The sequence below is a fragment of the Copidosoma floridanum genome, unplaced genomic scaffold (genome assembly GCF_036245765.1).
Source record: "Copidosoma floridanum isolate Cflo_tuat_1 unplaced genomic scaffold, Cflo_Japanese_pri ptg000019l, whole genome shotgun sequence".
NCBI lineage: Eukaryota > Metazoa > Arthropoda > Insecta > Hymenoptera > Encyrtidae > Copidosoma > Copidosoma floridanum.
This window is the reverse complement of record NW_028321896.1, coordinates 17,421,469-17,444,137: the sequence shown is the minus strand read 5'-3', so window position 1 is coordinate 17,444,137 and position 22,669 is coordinate 17,421,469. Positions and strand designations below refer to the sequence as shown.

The following is a 22,669-nucleotide window of genomic DNA, read 5'->3' as shown; positions in this document are numbered from 1 at the left end:
CTGTACATGGCGGATTTACGCTTCAATCAGCGTAAAAGTACAGCAAATACTTGAAAAAAAGGCGTGCAGAAAAAATAAATGGTGCAAAGAAGCAGCTGTGCCCGAAAACACCGGTGTCTCGAAAATCAGACATAACGCTACATCAGAGGTAGTACAAAACTAGCTTTGTGATGCACCCCAGTATTATAAATGTAGGCAAATGTTCGAGGCAAAAGTTTAATGTATTTTTAATTTAATTCGAAACTTACCTCACTACTCGGCTGGTCGTCATTTGATCCGCGCCGAAGGGATTGGAAAGACGCTCTAGTTTTCCTGCACCAACTGGAAAAGGTTCTCTTCATTTTTCACTTTGAAGTAAACTCCGCTTTCACTAGTCCCAATTCAGTTCACAATGAGAACGGTGACTACAACTGGACACTAGAACACTCCACGATAGAATTACTGAGGACTGAGGGACGGTGGTCTCATCGCACTTTCGAATATCCCCACTTTGCACTAATGTGTTTTCGGTCTTTCACTATTGGCCCGAGCGCAATTATAATTCAATAGGAGAGGTCAGTAGTGGGATCATTTTGGCAGTGACTTGTACATGACTAATTGTGTTTGAGTACATTATTCTCAGGTAGCTCCGCCTACACGGGAGCTCGACACCTCGACGATGTGTAGCTTAGAGTTTAAATTTAACACTTTTGGGTATCCTGAAAAATAAAAAATGAAAGAATAATACCTCATATATATACGTTAGCCCGTATTTGTAGGAGACCGGAAAGGGGGGAAGCACTTATCTCTGCCTCCCTGCCCACGGCGCGTCTATTTCCAACCCTTGGGTGAATCCTTGGGATATTTAACTTTAGGAGAGTCTCGATGCTCTCTGACTCGTCATTTTTTCATTAAGGGCGCAAAAGTAAAGGGGGGTGAGGCAACGATTTCATTAGCGCGCGGGATAAGGCGATGGTGTATACGCACACACCGCGAAACGGAAGCGAGCCCTCGCGTTTTTGCTACGCTATGAGATTTTTCTCTAAAAATTTAATATTTCGCTTGGGCTTGTATTTTGTTTTTTTGTTTTTCTTCAGGCAAAAACAACTTTTCACGGCTCTTACCATTGGGACTGGGAGGGGTGATTTTACGCGTCGGGGTGAACAGAAGTCTGTAATTGATTCGAAGGTACGTGCGCCACGAGCAGATATAAGGTAAAAAACAATGAGGGAGGGAAGGAAAGAAAACTTTGAAAACAATCGCGTGCAAAAAATGAAGAAACTCGCAGGGGCATCCAGGGACGAGGGAAAACTTTGCTTTAGCTGCACGTTCCGTAGGGAGGGGGGAAAATCGCGGCAGCGCGGAATTCCAATACCCCGCCACGCGTAAGTCCAATTATGAGTGTTCTCTCCCCATCCTCACCTACACGCGACAACTAGCACACACACGCAGAAACTCGATCGACGAGCTTGAGGACGCGGCTAAACTCCCAATCGGATTCCTCGAGTCACGAGTTTCGCATCGGTCAACCCGTGTAAATTAATACCGCATCCACGGCAAAGGGGATCGAAGCTTGTATAAGCCAGTCCCTGTAAGGACCTGCTTTTCCACCCTATATACATAGGCGAGCTGGAAATTTTTCTTCGATAATGGTCGACTAATCAGGAACGGGGACCCCATCCCTTTCTCGATTCGGCCCCTCTGTCGCGAGTAAACTTCTTCACGGGTCGCGATACGCGCGAGGGTGACTCCGGCTGTGGGTGCGCGTGGAAAAAACGAGCCGAAAGGAGTGACGACCCCTTGGCTCCTTATTTCTCTGCGCTGCGCCTTGATACCCCTCCCACGCGTCTCTTTTTTTTTTTTTTTTTTTTTTTCATTTTTCTGTAAACGCACCCGCGAGCATCTGCTGCGTCCCCACCTGGTTTATCTTTTGCCATTTGGCGTCGTGGTGGAGCTCTTCATTAAAACGCGCGATGACGACTGCGTGGTAATTACGCGCTTAATTATTTGAACGAGCCTCGCATCCCCCCCCCCCACCGTATCTCTCGCTCTCCGATATGCTGCTTTCAACAGCTCGTGTGTGCTGATGTATGGTGATACATTTTAAAGGCTCTCGTGAATATACTGGGATTGAATTCATATGCGACCTCGTAAAATGCATGGAGAGGGATGTTCGTTCTTGTGACTGATGTCATATGTGGGTGTATGGCAGTTCGAAACGTATACGTAGATGAGGATTGTTGGGTTTTCATCGGGAACGTGATTGAGCTTATTTTGCAGTACTGTTGCTTTGACCTTTTTTTTTACATTTTCATAACGAGGAGGTTTTTTATTCCTTGGGTCTGAATGAATTGCAAGAATTAAAAGAAAAAAAAGGGGGGGGAAGTTGAAAACGAAACGGAGCCTTTGGTGAGGTGCTTTTAATGCCTTTGAGACGCGATCCCACGCTTAGCATATCAACGGATCCCTTATTTTCTTTCGTTTAAAATAATGATTATCAACAGCTTTCCATTTCTACAAGAAATAAGATTAATTTTAAGGTAATTAATTAATTGACAAATAGGATTAAAGTTGGTGGGAAGAAAATGTTAATTTATCGTCAGTTAACTTGATTAATCATCCGCAACTTTTTACTTTTATGCAATTTCAATTGACGTTCCAAGTACCAAATATTGACAATTTAAACGTTTTAAAAGTTCTCCATGCTAATCACATACACTCGTAAATTGTAAGCAAAATTGGGCCTATCACTTGTTTTTTGCGTTTTACCAAAAAAAGTAAGCATAGAATGACAGTCCAGAGAACCTCGAACCACCCGAGAAAGCCTACTCCTTCGAACCGTCCTTCCCCCAAATTTTACAATTTCCATCAAAGTCCTGAACAAAAACTCCCGGCTATCGAGAAACTCTGCACCCCTACCACACGCTTGGCAACAACAATCGTAATCATTAAAGTCCCAAAGTTTCACCACTATCCCCAAAAGCTCGCAACCACTTGCGAATGAAACACTCACTCCGAGCTTTCGGCCCTTTGATCCCTCGCCCTCCCCGACCCGAGAACCAAAGGGCAAAATCTCCCCCCGCACTCGAAGCCTCGCGAAACTCTCGTCGAAAAGAGCATCAGGAGAGCACACCTCGCGAAACTGCGCGAGACTCTGATTGCCGGTGATTGCATGAAAAAGCAGCCTCATGCCGAGGATACGCACACAAGTAGGGCGGGAAAAGACGGAGGGCGTGTCGCGCGAGCGCCTCTAAAAAGATAAACAGACGGAAAGAGCGAGCATTTAGCGTATTCGCGCCTCTTTATCGGCCGCGCATCGCCTCTCTCGTATTTGCCCTCTCCTCGGCTCTTTTGATACAAACCCTCTCCGACCCCTTGGTTGCAGCCGGAAAAGGGAGAGCCATCCGTCAGCAGCTAGGGCCTAGTTAGCCGAGCGAGCCCTCTCGACCCGTCTCGAGCTTTCCCCCCCCCCCTCGTGTACACTGCACCCGCGCGCGTATGGCAACAGCAGCGCGACCAAAGGAGAGGCTCTGAAAGGCGGTGGGAGAGAAACTTATCTGAAATGACATCGGCACTCGAGTCCGCTGTGTTGTACTGTGCACCAGACCAAAGGACTTGATTTCGATGGGACGCGGGAACAGAGAGAAGAAAAAAGAAGCCCCTTTAATTTCCCTCCCTTGCTCTCGCGCCGCTATCTTTGCCGTCGATTCTTCTATATCCGCCTGCACTCGACCCGAACCACACCGGCTGTGTATATACCCTCCTCGGCGCGTGTACACCTCTCCTCCTCGTTTTTTTTTTTTTTTTTTTTTTCTTCTTCATTGTTTACACCGGAATATTCATTTCTCCCCTCCCCTCACCGATGATCCTTCGGAGACGAGCGATCCTCTTGACGAGCCAGAGGCGATATCTCGGGACGTTGGCGAAAAAAAAAACAAAATCCAACCCTTGCCTTGCGCTCAAGATGGAGATAACGTATCTGCGACGTTTGTTTGCTTATGGCTCGGTCGGTGTGTACACGGTACGGGGCAAGGGTGCTCGATGCACAAGGATATAAAATACACACGTTTACGGTTTTCGGCTGTTTGGAGGAGGTGTATACGACATCGCTTGCCATTCGCGTAATTTTTTTTTCATGAGTATACATACGCACGACCGAAGCCATCATTATCATTATTATCACACGGTGTAATTGTGGCGCACGAGCGCGGAAGGACATTGCGAGTTATCGTGGAACGCGGCAGGAACCGAGGATTGTTTGTTACTCGGTTTATTTGGGCGTGATTTTAAAGCTTATTAATTATTGTTGGCATAGCAGTGAGAGCGTTTGTTTGTTTGCCTCGTGAAAATAATAATTTTACGCGAGCCCATACATCGTGATAATTGTGTGTGTTTACGTGCAGCGATACATGCCCATTCCTCGATTCATTGGAACGAATGGGTGTATGGCGCGTTAATTTGTAAAAAAAAAAGATTTACTTGTTGACTCGTACTGTGGGAATGCTTTGAAGAGCATTTAATTTTTATTATCAATATCGACGATATCACAATAAGTATATCGTATCTCAAATGGTGTGTAACGTATGTGGTCCCAAGATTATGACATTCGTGCTTACCAACTGAATTGTGTCAATTGACATTCGTGGATCAGCTAGTTAACGACAAGTACAACAAAAACACGAATATGACGTTGAGTATTGGCAAATAAAGTTCAAAATGCTTATTGTAGCATTTTGATGTCGAACTTTTGACTGTTGATTATGCTTCACAAACAAGGAAAAAAAAAATACTCGACTTGAGCATTCTTGGTATTCATATAAAATAAGAATGTAGCATTGTTTCCAAAACAAACAACAAATAAATAAATAAAAGTACCACTTTAAATAACAGTACCATAAAAACATTTTAGCTATGCAATTCGGGTGTTATTTGCGATCACTATGAAAAAATTATGAGCAACCCTGAAAAGGATTACTCTTCAGGACGAAACATGTAAGAATACTTAGTTGCGGAGTATTTGAAAAAATCACGTCAGATAGGAATATGTTACAGGAGCACAACCATTATTTCTCCTTATGAAAATTCCCAACTTTTATCCTTCTGAGCCCAACAGTCGATAGTCATGAAATTGGAAGAAAAGTCTCTTCCACCCGCGTCAAAACAAATAATGCGCGTATACTCGTGGTCGTTGTTGCACACTCCGTTGGTACATATGAAAATAATAAAAAAAAAAAAAAAAAAATCCATACAGCGTTCACAAACAATGGCACAGCTCTCGCGCGCTCAAAATCAATTTTCAGGGTATTCGTGATCGAACACCCTCGCACTCAACTTTCGGTGCTTACGTACCTGTACCGCGTCCACGCACAATGCAATTAATATCGATTCCCGTGTACACGCATATATATATATACGCTCGTCGACTTGTCGTAGTTTATTACCATACTTCCCGGCGCGTGAGTGTAATGTATCGTCGAGACGGCGACAGTGTCCGCGCGAAAGATCGCTGACCGCTCGAGCTTGGGTTGCAACGTATACGTATCCATCGGTGCACGCTCGGTTATATGACACTCGCTGATGAGCTTTGGCTGTGTTATACTGTACAACGCGCCGTTTCCCACGGATGATGGATGAGCCCGTCCTTCTGTGCGTACGTGGACAAAGAAAAAAAGTGAGTTTGATTGCGTCGAGTACGTAGGTGTGCACGCACGGATACGGTGTGCGATTATACTTACCAAAGTTATAAATCATTGAAGGATTTCAACGGTGGGTGCTTTTACAAATTTCGAGTTTTGCGGCTCCACGTGTGAATTTATATACACGCTGAGATAATGTATACGTATAGGTACTTGAGGTTTTGGGAGCAAAGAGTCGGGGAACGGGAATTTAATTCAAATCATTAACAAGTCGCCTTCCCCCGTGACGGCAACGCGGTGAGCCCTGCCGGATTATTACATCAGTTCTCAATTCCCGCAATTCGTGATAGTGGAATTTAAAAGAAAAAAAAAAAAAAAGGTTTTTCTCGATGGCGAAAATTAAATCGGCGCGTCCCCGGTAATCGGTCCGGTTGATGGTCATTGTCACCCAGGCGCGACTATCGAGTTACAAGCGGCGACTGTTTGCATAACCGTCCAGTGGAGGACACGTCACGTAACGAAATAACGTCGCCGCACCCCAAACGCATGCACACATCTCGTCCCGCGTCCCATCTCATTTTCCACCCCGTGTCGTCCGTATTACCTAAAATATTTCACTGCAGGACTAGGCAGGGCTTTTCGACGACACGCGAGTTACACACGGCTCTCGTGTATCATAAACGCGTGTGTATACATTGCCGTTGAAACGGCTCTCCTGTACACAAATTCGCGAATTAGACGCGAGGTTTGCCTGTCGCACGTATAGTCACGAGTAATTGTACCACCCCCCCCCCTCGCTCGTTCTCTATGGGGATTTATGAATAAATGACAATTTTTTTTTTTTTTTATTTTCACGCGAAATTTAGTTTCGTTCGTTCTACTTGCATTTACCTTCGTGTTACAACTAGATTTTGTACAAAAAACCGTGGCGTAACGTTTTTGATCACTCGCTGATGGAGAACAACAATGGTTTGAAGATAGAAAAAAAATAAAATGAAAAATAACGAAATCAGGAACAGGAAGAAAACAAGCAGGCACAATCTGCACACATATGAATTTATTATTGCTCGCGTTTTCCATGGACGAGCGAGAGCCGAAGAGGGAAAATTTCATTGCGTGTTGGATACGAGATTGGTTCTTGCGACGCGGTATAGTGGCAGAGAAGAAAAAAAAAAATTTTCCAGCGGACAGATTGTTTCGGAGGTCGAGGGTATATAACGAGCTCGAGAGGGGGGAAAAAAGCTTGGTTCGAGGGGTGCAAGGGGCGTTAATTTAAAAGCGTTTTTTACATTTCCTTCCTGCCCCCAGTTTATCTGTATTGCAATTTTCGGGTTAATTTAACTCTCGACGACAACAAACTGGGCTTTCGCGAGTGCCGCTGGTGACGCTATCTGGGGAGGAAGATTTTTATCTGGAGGGGCTGCGAGCTTCTCTGGCTTTGTAATTGTTTTGATTTGTGGAAAAAAATAATCTCGCAACCTCGATGGGAGAAAAAAATTCTGGTGACTTTTTCAACTATTTATTTTATTTTATTTCACCACACAAATCTTTGATACGTTTAGTTTAACGTAGCCCTAGCATCCATTCCTTGACTACCTCATTGTATCATTAATTAGAAAAAAGTGATAAAGTATAATTTACGTTGTCAGTTAGAAAGCACCTTTTTCAAATACCTTGCCAATGTAGTGTGAAATTTCTTTTTCTTACTAAACTACAGTTTAGATTAAAAAATGTTTGTTCTACTACTGTAATCCAAGCTTTTTTTTTTTCTAATGAAAAAAAAAAGAAAAAAAGTGTGATTTACATTTTAAAAAAATGAACGTTATCATTAATTTACAAATAAAATTCGCGCAGCTATTTCGTGTCAACGAGAACTCCCACCTCAATGTATCAAGTTTGTCGAAAAAGGCCACAGCCCTTCTCCCTTCGCAAAAAAACCCTTTCATCAAAGAGCGACGGTTGCACTTTTCAAGTAAGCGGGAAAAAGTTAATTTCGAGTGATTCCTGGAAAATTTGCCCCACTGGCGAGCTCACTCCGAAGCCAACCGGAAGAGAAACTCGAGGAAAGCGAGTCGAAAAATATCGTTGCCTGCCCGGCTGAGCAGATGTAGGGGAACGAAGGAGCCGCGTATTGGCTTCATTTGCACATCTCGTTTCATCCCACGCGACCGCCGTCTCAATTTTATCGCGGGGTATAGGCCAACCCACCCTCCACCACCTTACACCTGCAAAAAAACGCGACTATCTCCATCTCGCACTGCGAAACTCCCAATTTTCGCGCTCTCTTGGCACGACGTGGAAATCCATTTTCCCCGCCCAGTGTATACGTATACCGTGGGCGCATCCCTACTCTCTCTCTCTCTCTCTCTCTCTCTCCAAGGGGCCAAGGATGAAAATCTCACGTTTTATTAAATTCAAGGATCTCGAGCGTTACATTAGCATTATTTTCATTTCGCGGCGGCAAGAAAAACTCCCCGCCGTCGTCGCTCGACGGTACACCCACGTCATGTATACAGAAATACCAGAGAGCGAAGAAAAAGATTATTCCAGGAAGGTGATTTCCGAGCGCTGTTTTTTTTATTTTTTTGTTCTCCCTTTGCTCGATAATTTGATTCCTCATCCCCGTTTCCTTCCAACCGAAGAAAATAAAAAACACAACAACTTGGTTATTCAGGATGTGTTATTTTGTTGTTTCAGTGCTGACGGTGCCGGGCTACGAGGTCCGAGTCCAGCGCTCGCCAGTGGTCGAGGGTAACAACGCTCTGCTCTCCTGCACGGCGCGGGAGGACATCAAGGAGCACCTAACCGTCACGTCCTGGTACAGGGACGAATCGATCCTCCTGCCTGGCAGCACCGACAGAGGTATATATAGCTGCAAGTGTGCGTGCGCGGGGGAGCAAAGGTTATAATCCACGGGGGGGTAAACGAGTTTTTCCTCCCTTCGATCGCCACGTATGGGTTTTTTTTTTTTTTTTTTTTTTCACGGATATATGTGAGCCTAGGCGATAAACGTCACGTGAGATTTGAGTTCGTTTTGCGAAAAATCATTTCGAAGAGTATAAATGATGTCCTCGTCCTGCGCGGTAATTTGCGTGCGTTTGGTATTGAAAAACTTTTTGCCAGACGCACATCGACGCATCGCTATCGTGCCGAGACATCGGGAAGGTGCGTGCTTTTTTTACTTTTGCTTGAAAAAAAAAAAAAAAAAAAAAACACGAGCAACCAACACGTATAGAAAATCGTGCTCATCCATGGGAAGAAAAACTTCCGGCGGTACATCACCCGAACAGTAAGAGGCGTGTAGACCCTCGAAACTTTTTTCATACACACGCGGTACAAACGTGTTTCCCTTGTCCTGTCCTGCCGATTGGAAAAACTCTTGTAATCGATGCCCACATAAATTACCCCTCGGATGGATACACCACAGGACCGTCTTTTTTATTTTATTAAAATTTTCCGCACGGCCCTGTACGAAAGAGCAACGGGAGGGAGGGGGGCTGGCTAATCGGTATGCAAGACGCAACTCGTAATCGAATCCAATTCCCCTTTCCGGATCGTGAAGTAAGTGTGTATACACACGTAGCCCGAGCGTGTGTATCTGAGCCGTACGGCGACGCAGCTGCTGCCGCAAGTCTCTATCCGGCACAGACAAAAGAAGGGGGAAAGCTTTGTACGCCGGGCGGGACGGAAGCTCCTGCGGATACCAACTCTGTTGGTGAATGTGTATATGTACCCACGTGTAGGAGGTAATTCCATCGAGTGCCAGATCGGAAGAAAGTTGTCTCGTCCGTATAGCGCCTGCTGTCCGTGGATGGACTTTTGCTTTGGAGCTTTTGGACGACTTTTACGGGTTTCCCTCCCCTTTTTTTTTTTTGTGTTTTTTGTGTTTTTAGAAAATACCGGGTGATTGGTTTTCCGAATGTTGGCGCGTTGGAATGTTTGTGTTTTTTTTTCCCCTCTGCTAACTCTGATACTTTTGCCGTTGGGTCGAAAGTTCGAGTGCAAATGTTTGCACCGGATTCCATATGGTTGTTTGTACGGGCTGTGTGTACCGGGCAAATGACTTTTTTTATTCCAACCCGTGAGCAGGTGGATCTGGGGATTTTTTTTCTTCTTTTCCCCGTAAAAATAACGCGTTCAGCGTGAATTTTCGCGTTACCAGGGATTAATTTTTATTTATTTATTTGAAAAGAGAAAATAAGCAGAGGGTCTAATCCGCCAACCAGCGGGAGTATATATAGGAAAAAATGTTCGACAGTCAAGCTTTTGATGTCAAAAGTATGAAACTTGTGTGTTTTGAAAGGGAAAAAGTATATATTTTTTTCAACCTTTTCCCCGATAGACGATCCGTGGCTTTTGTAGGTATATACGGGAACAAAAAAATCAATATAAGCCTTTAGGAAAGAGAAATCACGGGTCGAGCAAAAGTAAGTAGAAAACCCCGCGTTTGATCAGACACCGCTTTTCCGCAAAAATAATCAACAGTAAATATTTCCAAACAAAGTTTATCATTCTCTTCCCGTTGTAAAAAAAAACTTCATATCTTCAAAAAAAAAAAAAAAAAAAAAAAAAAACACCCAGCGCACACCTAAAATTTTTCCGCTCCTCCGCGTCTTTCCCGTCCGACCTTCGTTCGAGTTCAAAAAAAGCCCCCGCACCCAAAAATCACAGCCAAGAGCACAAAAAATTTCTCATTTCGGACCCATCGACAGTACACACGAGCCGAGTAAAAGCAGGTTGTAAAATTGCCTCCCTCCACCAAAGATGGGGATGGACTCGCGCGACAACCGTATTCCTCCTTTCCCTGTATATTCATATAAACATAAATGTACACGAAACGGCATCAGCAGCAACATCGCATCATCAAATGTCCCCATCCGTGTTTTAATATCGCGAGTGAGGAGGGGGAGAAAAAAAGCATATACCGGCGTATGGAAATTTGCACGCGGACAAGGTGAGCTTGTACACAACAGTGAAATGTGCCTCACGTCATTGGATGGATGCCGTCACGGTTGAGAGCGCACTTGCGACAGTTATACATCGATGCGTACAATGTGTTTTTCCCCCTACATTTTCATTTCATGTATACATGTATAGGTACTTTTACTATCGCACTTGTGCTCCGGTATTTTTTTCCACTGATACTACTGTAGCGCTAAATCTATCCTATACGACGATGCAAAATTAACGCTGTGACGATGGAAATTGTGCTGTTTGTAATTTAAGACACGACTAGGGCGATTTATGCCTGGAGTACCGGTTCGACGTTACGAGCGGAATTGAAGAAATTCACGAGCCCCTCGTCCGCACGGTATCGACGTACTGGCGCTCCTTGCGTTTCTCAACGTTACAGGCCAATAATTCAGTCGGCAAAACACTTTTCTCGTGTCCCCCTCCCAACCCCCCTCCCTGTGCCTCCGGGGCTTTTGCCACCCTGAAACTACGCGATTTTTCTTCCACCCCTTTTTTTTCGATGGCATGTCTATTTATACACCTCCGTGCCCTGTACACGTAAACAAGTAGCCCGAGGCTGTGTAACAATAGTATATGTACAGGTACGTGGATTGAATATTCTTACGCGCCTCGCGTGCATAATCCGATATCCTAATAATGCTATTTCAAATGAAAAAAAAAAAAAAAAATTAATTTGGTATTTTCGGGTGGTACAATTTTACGTCAGAGTCCGATGGCGGTGGAATCATTAGTCACTGGATCATATGCGGGAAATACGATTTTCGTATCATTACCGCGGATTTTCAACGAAAAACATGCTTTGCCTTTTATTCGATGCGTATGGGCATTGTTCACTTACTCCACGTGAATATCACACATTTTTTTGGAATCCATGATTAAAAAAAAAAAAAAAAAGCCACGCGTCAATTAAATTTTCGTGGTGGAAAAAGCTACGCAGCTGCATTGAAAAAATACCATAGTGTTTGGTATTGAACCAACGAGAGAGCAATATAATCCCGGCACGTCGTGTCCAACGGGAATGTTTTTTTTAATTCCACCGCGCAACACGTGTATATACAAAAAAGTTATAGCGATGCCTTGCGTCATTCCCGAACAAAAGGAACGAATAACAACGAGCCCATCAACGCCAATCCAAGAACAATGTGTCGAGCGAAAATTTCGTTTCCACCGCGTCAATACTCCACGTAGGAGCGCTGCTTAATATATTCACTCGCCACCCCTTCCCGTAACCATCATACCGTCGCGGAAATTGGAACGGCGAACAAAAATACAACAGCAATGGTTAAAAAAAAAAAAAAAAAAAAATAGAAAATCCCATATCCCAAGTTGACACGTATTCCCCCCCCCCTACCTTACTTTCCGCGTGGGCATATACGGTTCGCGGCACTCGTTGCATCTTTCAAACCCAATTAACCCCCTCGCGCGTACTTCACACACACACACGCGCACTACAAGGATACACAATCACAGCACGTACGTGGACAAAGCTCGTCTTACGGCCTCAATTTGACCTACGATAACAAAAACTGAATCATACATAACACGATACATGCACCTCTCCATTCGGAGGGATGAACCAAAACAGCCCCTCCTCTGCACATACGCGATACTCCTGTCTCTTCCTTCGTATCGGTAGTATCACCAAACGCGGGTCGATGATACACGTTTAACAGAGGGATATGCGATTGCGCATACGACAACGGCTACACGCGTTGCAGTTACAGCGTGGCAGCGCCTAAGGCCAAGTTGCAAAATGATAGCCGAGCCGTAAACAAGATCCGTCCCACCCTGTATATGTTTACCAACATACACACGCTTGGCGTATATGTATATTGGAGCCCACAAATTGGGCACATCCCCCAAGAGGTGTAACATAATATATGGTTGATACTTACACGCACACGCGTTAACGCGCTTATTTGGCTTTCGTATATGGCAAACACACACGTAATGTACATGCGCGAGCTACCCAACCCATATGTATACATACTGTATCTCTCGTTTGCTATTCGACCACCATACACACGTGCAGCCTCAAGCATTCATGTTCCATACATATTTATGCCCACTGCAGCTGTTCTACCTCGTCTCCCTATACGTGGAGTATTATGTACTCTTTCCACCTCTCTGTGCGTATACATATTATAGGGTATGTCTATTTGGGTGTATATGCCTGTACACCCTCTAAATTTAATCGAGTGAAAATCACAAAGAGTCATCATCTTCCCACCTTCACGTATACATGCAGAGACTCTTTTTGCTCTTTGATTGCTCTCTGCTTTCGCTCGATTAAATTTATGCGATAGTCCGCACAATGTACATATATGTATATGTGTGTGTGTGTGTGTACGCTTGAGTACTTACCCTGCGTGTATACATATGTATATCATACAGTGTGCCGTAGTACGGAGAGGGATCGGGGGCGCGAGGAAGAGAGAGAGAGAGCCGCGTATACAACGTTTCCCATAGAGCCGGGTATCGCGTCGGGAATTGCTTGTGGATGCCCGTGTGTACCTCGCACGCGAGGGCCGACGCGATACGTTTGTTTCCTAACTAGCCGGCTAATATATGCCTGCCCGCCTGTATCAGCTTCCTGTATTATTACGCGACGCGTGTGCCACAGAGAGGCAGTAGAGCCGTGTTTGTGGCGAGCAAGGGGAGCTTGTTACTCTTTGCCGGAGATCAGCAGCTGAGAGGTTCACGAGGCCTTCGTAGGGGGTGGGGAGAGCTTGCAATGGTTCGAGAGAGGCTGAGCTTGCAGGGCGTGTACGGCATGTTCGAGCGTTTCGTTTCCCCCCCCCCCCCGAGTGAAATGAAAAAGTTGCGGCTGCCGCGAAATCAATTACCACTTGGCAAAGTGGAAGGGGGAGGGAGTGTTTGATACGGTTTGATGCGCGTTGTATGGAGCACACACGTACTGGACGGGTGTTGGGAAGAAAAGAATTCCTCGGAGGAAAATTTACAGTCGATAAAGAATAGCTTGGGGGTGTGTGCACACCTTTGGCTTTAGCTCGGATAAAGAGAGAGTAATGTCCTCTTAAAACTCCGATCGAAAAGTGCCTCGGAACAACGGATATTTATACCCGAGGATTCGGAGGGGTCTGTGGGATGGCACGGTAAAACATTATCCTGTACGACGTCCTTGGCTTGTCGAGGCTAAAAAAGTCGAAGGAGAAGGAGATTGGATGTGCCGTGTACGTCGATTGGCGGCTGTTGGCTATTTATTCCTGTATACCCTTGACGCGTACCCGGGTACTTGAAGTTTTATTTCCTCGCACGTCCACATGTATATTCGAGCTTTTTTTTTTTTCTTTACTCTTCGTACATCGAGGGTACATTTACGAAGGAGTGATAACGTGCGATGGAGGAGAGGTCCCGCTCGGAAGTCCTCGGAGACTTACTCCATCATGTCTAATTTCATATCTTGATCGCTCGTGTACACGTACTTGCGTATACATAGGTATATACTTCTCGATATCGGAAGTGATCTACTTTTTTTAAATAAAAATTATCATCCGATACTTGTAAATTTTATCTTTGGATTCAAGCTCTTTATCCTTTTTTACTCTCATTAGCAATTTTTGAATGATAGAGTACAGTATACTCCGGAAGATTAAGAGAGGACAAAACTTTTATTACAATGGCAATAAATTGTACACAAAAATCAAGGTAAAATATCATAGTCATAAAACGACTTAATAAATCATAACTGTTAAAGGCAATCAATAATTATATATTACTTCAAGTTAAAAGCGAGCTTTTATTATCCTTTGAATACGATACATTCACATACGCGGGGGCCCTTGCACCTCCCGAGGGTGTTTCCTCGTCGCCTGCATCCACGATCGCACTCCTTAAAGTGACACTTTGCTGACACTGAAATAGAGATAAATTGTTATTATTATTTTTTTTATTTTTTTTATAACATTATACATGTAATCAATAATATAGTTTTAAGTTTTGAACTCACCCTCACTTGCGATGACAGCGACGATGAAAAGTAGAAACCAAAGCAGCCTCATGTTGAAATCAATGCTAAGTGTACGAGTCGATTCTTTAACTTCAACTAACAACTAACTTTATGTCCGAAGTCTGTTCTCGCGGCTTTTATATTGCGAATTCAAGTTTTTTTTTTTTTTTCCATTAACGAGATAATCTCACTATGCAATAATTATATATGCATTCGAAGAAGCTCGATTGGTATGACGTCGAAACTTACGCTAAAGGAAAAAAAAGTTGCATCGTCGAGCTGACGGACGTAAGTATATAGTTTGTTGGATTCATTCATTTGCATATCGCACGGTCGAGCGTAATTTCCCAGCTACGATACGGGTTATAGGGAAAAACAAGTGTTGTGTAACCCAAAAACAAAATCAGTTAAGCATAAACGTTTATTTTCACCCAAGATTTTCGTGATCAATAAATGTTTTTTTGTTTTCTACGGAATTTTGATATTTAAGAAAATGTACCAAAGTCATTTTTGTTGGCGTGCACTTGGAATGAAAAAAAAAAAATTACTTCAAGACCCCCAGAATTACTCGAGCATAGAGAGGCGCATTTCCACGAATAAGCCAATGCCAAACACGTCCCTCTTTACCCTTGAAAAAAAGAATGCTCGTGGAGCACCATAGAGCCAATTCCCTGCAAGCTCCTCTCGGCCGGTATACATAGATGTACAGGTACAACTCGCGAGTTCTCGAAAAGCCTCAAGCGGATGAGAAGAAACAATAATCCGCTTGCAAGTGCTCAGTAATTTCGCCACGATATCTCGAAACGGATGAGCGAACGTGTAGGACCCCCCCGAGGAATGAGCAATCCACGCGCTGAAGATTCGAAATACGAGAGCCACCTCACTCTCTCTCTCTCTCTCCCCCGAGCCCGTGTACAGAAGCAGTGCAGGGTCTTTTGAAGGCTTCGTGGCCAACCATTGCTCACTGGATTATAAATACCCATACGTGCCTGCGCACTATTCTACAGCGCGTTGTCCACGAGCGAGCTTTTTTACGAGCTTTTACTCGGATTTCGGCATAATTTATTGGCGCAACGAGCAACTACAAGGTTTTTTTTTTTTTTTATTGGCAGTATAGGTGCCATTTCATCAGCTAATCACAAGAGTTTAATCATTTTTTCGCGCGTCTATCAAGTTTATATTTAGAGTTTACTTACACGAGAAGTATAGTGATCCTTTACTGGACTGTACGCGATGAAATTGCAAAAATAGTTCGAAACCGATAACGTCCGTTGTTGATTTCTTTTAACCATACATTGGTTGGCACTGCCAAAGTACCTATATTTTCACGTACTAAAAAAAAAAACTATTGTAATTCTCAATGTTCCCCTCAAAAGCAATACATATCCTTAGCATAGCTCATTTTATATTGTGTAATTGCGAAACGAAACACATAAGCTGCCCAGGAATATCTGTAACATACGGATGCGTAAGCTCGCGGAGTACCAAGTTTCAGACGTTGTGGTGTTCCAGGGGGCAGATTCGTGGTAACGTCCCAGGGCGATCTCCACATCAAGGAGGCGAGACAGGAGGACGGCCGTGCGACGTATTCCTGCCTGACCAGGCACTCGCTCACCGGAGAGACGCGCAAGAGCGAGCCGGCCTCCCTCACCGTAACAGGTAACTACACTGTCCTTCGCTTTGATCCGCTTGACGCCCCGTGACACTCGAGATTCACGAGACTGCACGTCCCGCGAGGATGCGCCCTTTTTTTCTCGCTTTCTTTTTCCTTTATTCGTTGCGAGGGACGTTCAAAGGAATCGTTTACGAATAAAACTAAAAATGTCTATCTCTAAATTTCAAATGGTGAATATTTCAGTGTATAAGTGAACAAGATTTTCACTGGAAAAATCAGGATCATTTATTCGCGCCCAATTGTTATAAATTTTAATTTTCAATGCGTACATCAATAATCCAACGAACGGTCTTAATACGAATGAAGGTAATTGTACATTATTTCGAGTCGTGACAATAATAAGTTAACCAACTGTATAATTTAAACATAGTGAAACGTTAATTTGGTAGAAATAGTGAACATTCACCAGTTCAATTGAGTCATAAATATATACAACTTTGAAATAGTGAAATCGACTGTTTTTCTCTCTAAATAACTATTTTCCAGCATATGTGCACTATTTTGAAAAAGTTGTATACTTATCACTATTTTCAAACTCAGTGAGATAGGTGTGGGGTTGTTCTTTGTACTTTGTTTTTTTTTTTCTTTAGTAATTATTTACACTTGTATTTAACTCCGTTTTCAATCTAGAGAATGAGCTTGATTAAAAAAAAAAATAAATAAATAAAAACACTTGATTACATGCATTGTTCGTGGTATCAAAAACACGCGCGTGCGACGGATCGCCCTCCCTCGCATACAATTTGCATCGAAGATCCGGGCTCGCATTACACGCGGTGGATTTAAAATTCAAAAGCTCAGCGAGCCAATTTAAATGAAACGTCACACCCACGCGCGGTTTAAACGGGCCACGGGGAGGGTTTTTTGTTTTTCCCTCGTCATTGTTTCCTTTCAATTTTGAAATGGGGTATTATTTTTTATACCACACTCGCCCGGAAGCACACGAAACACCTACACACGGAACTCGATTCCCTCTGTGTGCATATACACGGGAAAACAGAGTATCAATAGTACGCGTAAGGGTATATCACCCACATCCAACGGGTGTGTATATATATGTACAGCCGAGCTTTCGCAGAAGCCTCATCCCTTTCTCTGTACGCTATGTATATGGCTTCTCACTTGCCTTTGGAAGAGCATTATTCACCTATGCGCATATGTATATGTATATGTGATGTATATTATACCCACGTCTTGACTCTTATATTTCCTGCGCGCGTATGTGTGTATGCGTAGAGCCGAGCAGTACAATGCCACCGAAGCTGATGCAGCGCTCGCAAATTGCAATTTCCGCGGAACGGGATTCCGAGGTGCACCTCACGTGCTCGGCCCAGGGAAACCCGCCGCCTCAGTTCACCTGGTATCGCGACGTCAACGGTGAGTATGCAACTCTTTTTTCCTCCTCCTCCTCCTCCTTCTTCTTCTTCTCCAACTGTCGTACATATATACATGCCTTCAAACTTTACCGCCACCAGAGAGTTTCTTTTTTCCTTAATTTAATAGACATTTCCCGAGAACTACACGAGTAAGCACTTTCAGAGCGCGGAATATGCACGAGGAGGGATTCCCCGGGAACCCACGAAAATTAAGTCCCCAAGTTTTATAAGTATACGCATAAGTATACACTGAGCGACCCAATTCTTTGAATCAAAGAAAATTTCTTTACCCTCATTCCGTTAAATATTCTTTCTTTTAATTGAAACAAATTTAGTCGATCCAAAAAAACATTTCGTACAACTAAATGAGAAATTCGTAATTAAAAAAAGAAAATTTTAATTTAATAAAACATTATTTTCAATTAACTTATATTTTTTTACTCATGAGAAAATATTTAACGGAATGAAGGTAAAGAAATTTTCTTTGATTCAAAGAATAGGGTCGCTCAGTGTAGTTATTTCCCCGTACTTTGAGGTAACGTGAGAATTTGTCGTGATACGCGAGCATTGAAAAATTGCTCACGGAGCCCCCCCCCCCCCCCCGCGGTCGAAAGGCTCTCGTCGGGCCGAAGGGATGAAAGGGATGGAAGAGCCGCGTTATTATCAAGTCCCCTCTCCCCGTACTATCGGGCATTTTCCGCTCCGCTACGTCTCGATTGCATTTCAAGCGATCCCCCCCTCCTTACGTCCCGCGAGCGCGCACGAAAAAAAAAGCCCCATCGATTCACCCACCGCACCCCACACCCGTGCACGGGTAGCCTTATTTTTTCCGACCAATCTTACAATTTAATACCCAACCAGCCGCTGCTGAAGGAGGGTAGGTAAAAAAAAAAAAAAAAAAAGAGGAAGCGAGACACAACTTCCAGCCGGAAAGACCCCCTTCCCCCCCACTTTTCTAAGTAGGTATATGTTATTTATCCCCGCTTATTCTCGAAGGAGCCCTTATTTTGTACTTTCGTTGTACTGTTGCAAACCAACGAAAAAAAGGTCGTTCGGTGCCGGTCGAGTCTTACGGGCGGATCCAGCTGTGGGGCGACCTGCTGCGCATCAGGCGAGTCGAGGTCCAGGACGCCGGTAGGTACGTGTGCAGCGCGCGCAACCACTTCGGCAAGCAGCAGGCCGAAACCCATCTGTCCGTCACCTCGAAATTGAACGCCCGCATCCAGCCGATGTTGCAGGTACGCTTTATCTGTGTATATATATGTATATACATACGGATAGCCAGCGATGATTGAAAACTCTGGTCTGAAATTTCTCTGCTTTTACATCGGCAACACGTACCCTTGAAATCCCGAAAAGTTGTTCCTCTGGTAAAAAATGTACACCCTGTACCTATACACATTTCGCGCTTTTCACTCCACAGAGCTCGTCCGAATTCGTTTTCATTTCAATGATACGTGGATATAATATTGCTCATCGATTATTCGGGCCGAAAGCCATTGAATTTCGCCATGCCTCGGTGCTCTCGTCAAAGAATTCATGTTTTTGTTTTTTCAATTCTATACATCATCGACAGAAATCGTTAGCTCGCGTTGCGGGTTCCACTGATTGAACAATCAAATAAACGCGTGTGTGTATACCTACACCCTGTCAGCGAATGCATTTTACCGCTCGGCAAGGCGAGATATAAAATAACTATAAACACGCGTATCGGAGCCACAGGGAAACAACAATTCGATTCCATTGGTCGAAGTGAAGTAAAACGAGCGTCAGGCCAGCAACGAAAAAAGAGAAAAAAAAATACACGTGGGGTGGGCACAGGTGGTGAACTCGGGTCAAACGGCGGTGATGAACTGCACGGTGGAGGGCTTCCCGATCGAGAGCGTCGAGTGGCTGCACGACGGGCTCCCGGTGCTCCCGGCGCAGGACACGAGGATCCGCATGCCGGTGCCGTTGGTGCTGATGATCAGCGCGGTCGGCAGGAGGGACAGGGGGATGTACCAGTGCCTCGTAAGGAGCGACAAGGAGAACGCCCAAGCCACTGCCGAACTAAGGCTTGGTGGTGAGTTTTTCTTTTTTTTTCTTTTTTTTTGGCAAGAGGTACGGAGGGATATGATTGGTGGGTTGTGCAAAGATACGGTGCCCGAGCTGCAGTACACCTTCATCGAGCAGACCCTACGGCCAGGACCCCCGGTGTCTTTGAGGTGCTCCGCTACCGGGTCACCACCGCCTTCGTTCACGTGGCTGCTCGACGGCGAGCCCCTCAACGAAATAGTCTCCAGTCACCGGTACGGCTTGAACAACGAGAATAAAACATCGAGACAGACTCATTGAATATTTTTTCCTTTTTTTTTTTCATCGTCAGCTACGCTATTGGACAGTACGTCGACCAATCCGGGGATGTAATCAGCCACTTGAACATAACGTCGGCGACCACGGAGGACGGGGGCCTGTACGCCTGCATAGCCTCCAACTCCCTGGCTTCGGCCGGGCACAAGGCGAGGCTCAACATATGGGGTGAGTCGGTCACCTTCGTTGTGATTCGAATAAAATCTTTATTTATTTTTATTTTTCATTTAACTGTCAATATCCATGGTAAAACTCCCTTTTATACGTGTACAAGTGGTAATTGGCGTTTGCTAGAATTTCCATAATCTCCTGATGTATCGGATACAGTGAGATCATTAAAATCATTGAAAATGAAAAAAAAAAAAAAAAAAAAACTGGATAAATAAATCCTTGAGGGGGATGTTGTATTAAGTGCTCCCGATCATCGTGATAACAACTAAAAAGGAGTCCCTCCTCTTGTGTCAAAGGCTCGCCGTACATTCGTCTGCGAATAGGACCGGTGCGGGCGATAGCCGGCAGAGAAGTGACGATAGCTTGCCCGTACTCGGGCTACCCCATAACTTCGGTCAAGTGGTCGAGGGGCGGCTCGGCCCTGCCACCTGATCTCAGACACAAGATCGACAGCGAGGGCCACCTAACCGTCACGGACGTCAGTCCCAATGACCAGGGCACCTACACCTGCACCGTGCAATCGCCTACCAGTCAGACCGCCAGCCGCGAGATCAACGTCGAGGTTCAAAGTTAGTAGTCGCGCGCGTGTGTGTATATGAATCTCTTTGACATCGTATGCCCGAGTTTGCATCCGATTCCATAGAGCCAGTTGCTTTTTTTGTGTTCATGTTCCTTTTTTTTTTTTTTTTCTCTACGAGTTTATTTTGTTTGACAGGTCCACCCGTGATGAGCCCGATCACGTTTCCCCCGAATTTGCAACAGGGCAGTCGGGCTCAGATCACCTGCAGCATCACCAGCGGCGATCTCCCCATCAGCTTCTCGTGGCTCAAAGACGGAGAGCCACTCAAGGCTTCACTCCAGGTAATACCTGTTTTTCGTACCTCATCATTTATACGTACGGCCCCATTAACAGATTCAATTATCGATACAATCAAAATTTAACTAATACCTTTTAAATGCTATACAATATTTTTTTTTATTTATTTATTTATTTTCTTTTTTTTTAATCCAGAGCTAAATACACGTTCTCGCAACGATGAGATTAGCCAAGAAAATCCTTGGAATTAATGAACTGATGCATCTATCTATATAACAGATATATTAATAAATAATTGTTAGGCCAATAAATGTTATTTAATCATTAAAAAGAAGAAAAAAAAAAGGACCATCAGCCTTCTCTTTTTCCGAAATGTTGCAGATCGACGAGAAGCGCGACGACTTTTACAGTTTCCTGGTGTTCAAAGAGGTGTCGTCGCGCCACACGGGCAAGTACACCTGCGTGGCGACCAACAAGGCCGCCAAGGTCAACGAAACGGCCGAGCTCCTGGTAAAAGTGCCGCCCCAATGGACCTTCGAGCCCCAGGACGTGTCGGTCCTCCTGGACACGTCGCTCCACGTGCACTGCAAAGCCACGGGCTTCCCACCGCCCCAGATAAGCTGGTTGCGCGGCCACGCGCGCACCTCGGACGATTACCAGCCCCTGAGCGAGCTAACCGAGGACCGGCTGTCCGTCCTCGCCAACGGCACCCTGTGGACCGCCGCCGCGAGACCCCAACACGAGGGCCACTACCTCTGCCGGGCCAACAACAGCATCGGCTCGGCACTCAGCAAAGTCATATACATCTCGGTCAATGGTACGTATATATTGTTATTTCCAATGGGGGAGGGATTTTGACGCCCGGCCGAGCGCGTCGTGCACAGTTACACGCCTTCATATACATATTGTACATCACAGCGATATATACATCGCTCGTATAATATTATACGTGCCCTCGAGTTTTGGGGGGGAGAGATGCATTGCCCGCGTGTGCGCTCGATCGAGAACAAGGGTCTTGCCGGGTACAAGGGTCTCGGCTGGACTGAAATATTTTTCAAAGATTTGCGTGGAAATTCTACTTTTTCGTTTCGTAGTGACATGTTGCATCACGTGTGTTCCTTGCGGAAAAAAAAAAGAGTGTAGAGGGAGCTCCTTGGAGAATTATACTTTATGTATGCCTTTGGGTTCGCAGAGCCGGCGAGGTTCGAGTTCCCGAGCAAGAACGTGACGATACGCCGAGGCGAGCCGGTCGTGCTAGATTGCACGGTGATCGGCGACAACCCGATAACCGTCCAGTGGACCCACAACAGCGAGCGATTGGACACGGATCTTTACCGGATGAGGGTCAGCCAAGTCAAGTCGGACAGTGGACTAAAGTCCCAGTTGTCCCTCGGGCACGGAGATCGGCAGGATTCCGGGGTTTACAAGTGCACCGCTGATAACGATTACGGGCACAGCGAGCACTTTATCTATCTGGCTGTACAAGGTGCGTTTTCCTTTTTTTTTCTTTTTTTTATTCATTTGTTAGGAGTGGGGCTGTTTATTATTACTCATCTGTTGCGATTCGGTCCAACGAGTCAGGGGGAGAGCGAATCGGTACTTTGGGCACCACTGCATCTACATCGGGTGCAAAATTTTATTCTCTCTGATTTTCGAATCAAACGGAGAGGAAATATTATTTATTTGTCGTAATTACGTCCAAGCGATAGCATAAAGTAGTCA

General features: G+C 44.8%; 1 protein-coding gene and 1 long non-coding RNA gene across 2 annotated transcripts in view; one reads left to right on the top strand and one right to left on the bottom strand.

Annotated features, from left to right (window-relative positions):
• The window catches only part of Dscam3 (Down syndrome cell adhesion molecule 3), a 117,659-nt gene that overhangs the window by 89,253 nt on the left and 5,737 nt on the right, over window positions 1-22,669 (top strand). The window contains exons 6-16 of the mRNA XM_089592983.1: window positions 8,313-8,477; window positions 16,072-16,218; window positions 17,471-17,611; window positions 18,658-18,848; window positions 19,432-19,672; window positions 19,745-19,898; window positions 19,976-20,127; window positions 20,427-20,699; window positions 20,846-20,991; window positions 21,329-21,764; window positions 22,140-22,433. Coding sequence (XP_089449109.1) covers window positions 8,313-8,477; window positions 16,072-16,218; window positions 17,471-17,611; window positions 18,658-18,848; window positions 19,432-19,672; window positions 19,745-19,898; window positions 19,976-20,127; window positions 20,427-20,699; window positions 20,846-20,991; window positions 21,329-21,764; window positions 22,140-22,433 — 2,340 coding nt within the window. The remainder of the gene's footprint in view (window positions 1-8,312; window positions 8,478-16,071; window positions 16,219-17,470; window positions 17,612-18,657; window positions 18,849-19,431; window positions 19,673-19,744; window positions 19,899-19,975; window positions 20,128-20,426; window positions 20,700-20,845; window positions 20,992-21,328; window positions 21,765-22,139; window positions 22,434-22,669) is intronic.
• On the bottom strand, window positions 14,330-14,647 carry LOC149374575 (uncharacterized). Its single transcript, XR_016293067.1, has 2 exons — window positions 14,560-14,647; window positions 14,330-14,465 (listed from the first exon to the last, which is right to left on the bottom strand). It is a non-coding gene; the product is annotated as an uncharacterized LOC149374575 (long non-coding RNA).